General features: G+C 49.8%; 1 protein-coding gene across 13 annotated transcripts in view; it reads left to right on the forward strand.

Annotated features, from left to right (window-relative positions):
* Positions 1-2,500, forward strand: part of Sap47 (Synapse-associated protein 47kD) — a 174,567-nt gene that overhangs the window by 12,629 nt on the left and 159,438 nt on the right. For 8 of the 13 annotated variants that reach the window (XM_086544759.1, XM_043011111.2, XM_043011189.2 and 5 more), the window contains exon 2: positions 1,012-1,065. The exons of the other annotated variants lie outside the window; for them this stretch is intronic. In XM_086544759.1, the coding sequence (XP_086400885.1) occupies positions 1,012-1,065 (54 nt within the window). The remainder of the gene's footprint in view (positions 1-1,011; positions 1,066-2,500) is intronic. 13 annotated transcript variants of the gene reach the window in all.

The raw sequence follows: 2,500 nt of genomic DNA on the forward strand, positions 1-2,500 counted from the left end.
AAAATAGATGAAGACGGAAGAGGGAAGAGAAAGAGAGAGAGAGAGAGAGAGAGAGAGAGAGAGAGAGAGAGAGAGAGAGAGAGAGAGAGAGAGAGAGGGAGAGAGGGGGGGGGCAGAACAGGAGGAAGAGACGGAGGGAGAGAGGAAGAGAGGGAGGGAAGGAGAGCTTGGTGGAGAGAGGGAGGGAAGGGAAAAGAGGGAGAGAGGGAGGAAGGGAGAGCTAGAGAGTTGCAATAAATAAAGCAAAGGGGGCAGAGAGTGGAAGGGGTTGTAAGGGATAGAGAAGCAGGGGCGTGGAGAGAGGGAGAGAGAGAGAGACCAGCCAGAACAGGAGTGAGCAGGAGAGAGAGGGAGAGGGAGAGAATGGCAGGCTTGGGTGTACAAGGTATTGTTAATGGGTTGCATTAAGCAAGCAAGGGATGACAAGGCTCCGTGATTGAAATTCCGGCCCGGGTATCTCTCGCTCTCGCTCCCAGCGGATAACGACAGAGCAAGCAGAGATAAATGCGTTGGGTAGAGCTCGCTTCAATTACGTCGCCGCGATAAAGTTGGCCGGAACACGCTCGGCTGTAGGCAAGGCAAGGATTGGTGGAAGGCGTCGGCAGCTGGTGGCAGATGATCAGTAGATTCGTTATTGAGATCGACCTTTTTTTTTTATTGGTTCGTTGGTGGCGGTGATGTTCGCTTCGCTCTCTCGTGGTCGATATGGGCAGTTCGTCGCGAATCGGATTAGGGCAGCGATTGGGTTAGCGGTGACGGCGGCGAGGCGATTAGAGACAGGGAGAGGGCGGTCGGTAGCTCGGGATTAGGAGGTAGATAGCGAGGCAGTGTTGTTTTATTAAAAAAACAAAAAAAAACAAAAAAAATTACAAACATAAACACCTTATACATAGTAGCAAGCTGAGTTGGTGTGGCCTGCAAGACGGAGGAGGCGAGGCGAAGAGGCCGGTGTCTCGGTTACTGTAATGATGACCTCGGGTGTGACTGACCCCCCTTTATTTCTGTTGGTAGGAAACCCCCAAGTGCCGTGACCAAGCCAGGTGCTCCTCAAGTGGCCGAGATCAGGTCAGTCAGGGGGATTGGGAGGTGGAGGAGGAGGAGGAGGAGCCATTATATGCCTGCTCTGATATACTAACATTTTTTAAGAATCATATTTGCAACTGTCAGAGTTATTTACTGCTAGTGTTTTTTACAGCTACTACTAATTTGCTAGTACTACTACAACTAGTGACCTAGTACAGACACGTACAATAGGTAACGACCTGATTTTTTTTTTCTTAACTGACACTTCGCTAGGACAGATGTGTCCCGTCTAGCCATCAGCCGACCCACGTCCCCTGCATGGCCTTGTTTATGTGCATCACGTCGACGCATGCGCAATGCTGCGGCTCTTCTGCATGATGTCATGTTTAGGGATGTCGAGTGACTGAGTGATTATATGTATTTGTTTTTAGGGCTAGGGACTGATATAGACCCTAGCGGATAGACTAGTGAGGCCAAGAGACGAGAATCCCCTTACAAAAGATTGATAAAAAATCAAAGAATGAGAGAGATTAGACCCTCCCGAAGGTCTCCTGGAGTAACCACTGACCCTCCGGAGATGCTCGAGTGGAAGCTTTTATGTCCCGTTACTGTCAAGGGAACCGCCCTAAGCCCTAGAATAGGAAGAAAAGAAGGAGGAGGAGTAGGAGGAGGAGGGGTTACAACCGAACGTCAGAGTCTGTAGCAACGTCCGTGCCGGAATTCATGTCGACAAGCCGGGCCCTGTCGTGACACTGATCCACGGCCTCAAGAACGAGTATTCCAACCAGAGTAAGTGGTTTCCAGTATCCCTTTCTTATTCGTCGTTCTGCCCCCCCCCCCCCTCCCCGTCCATTTTCTTCTTTTCTAACCCAATACTGGTGTTTAGGACAGCTTAACGAGTTCCTTGAGCTGCTGTGTGTGAAAGAATGTGCCTTTTACAGGGGATCAATGTTTATATTTTCTAAAGCAATATTAGCTCCTATTGTTCTTCTATTTCCATGCCAGCAGAGCTGGAACTTTTTTGTTCCGTGTTCTTACCTGTATAATGCATCAGTTTACAAATACAGTTCTCAAGTATAAAGGAGAGAGAAGAGTAGTGGAAGGCGAAAAGACAAGAAAAGGAAGACTTAAGAACGACACGAAACCAAAACAAACGAGACTTCCTTTCTACATCAGCTTGCATCTCCCTCCCAGTGAACATTACTGCGGTCGCCAAGACGTTGCTGAAGCGTCGACAGTAACGCTGAATGTCAGACAGATAGCCTGAGTCCCATTCCGCGAACGCCGGCGTCCCCAGTGACCCGTTCCTTCCTGAGGCGGCAGCAAAGAGGCCATGTCACCTCCAGAACACAGCTGCGAAGAACACATCGTCCTTTAAAAGAAGGTCTACGCACACACAGTTGCTATCGCCTGGAGAAGTGTGACGTGACGCGTGAGGGTACGGGGGTGGTGCAGGAGAGAGTGTACCTGGGCTTGA

Source organism: Penaeus japonicus, unplaced genomic scaffold (genome assembly GCF_977035675.1).
Source record: "Penaeus japonicus unplaced genomic scaffold, GWHDUDI00000001_assembly GWHDUDI00000015, whole genome shotgun sequence".
Classification (NCBI taxonomy): Eukaryota; Metazoa; Arthropoda; class Malacostraca; order Decapoda; family Penaeidae; genus Penaeus; species Penaeus japonicus.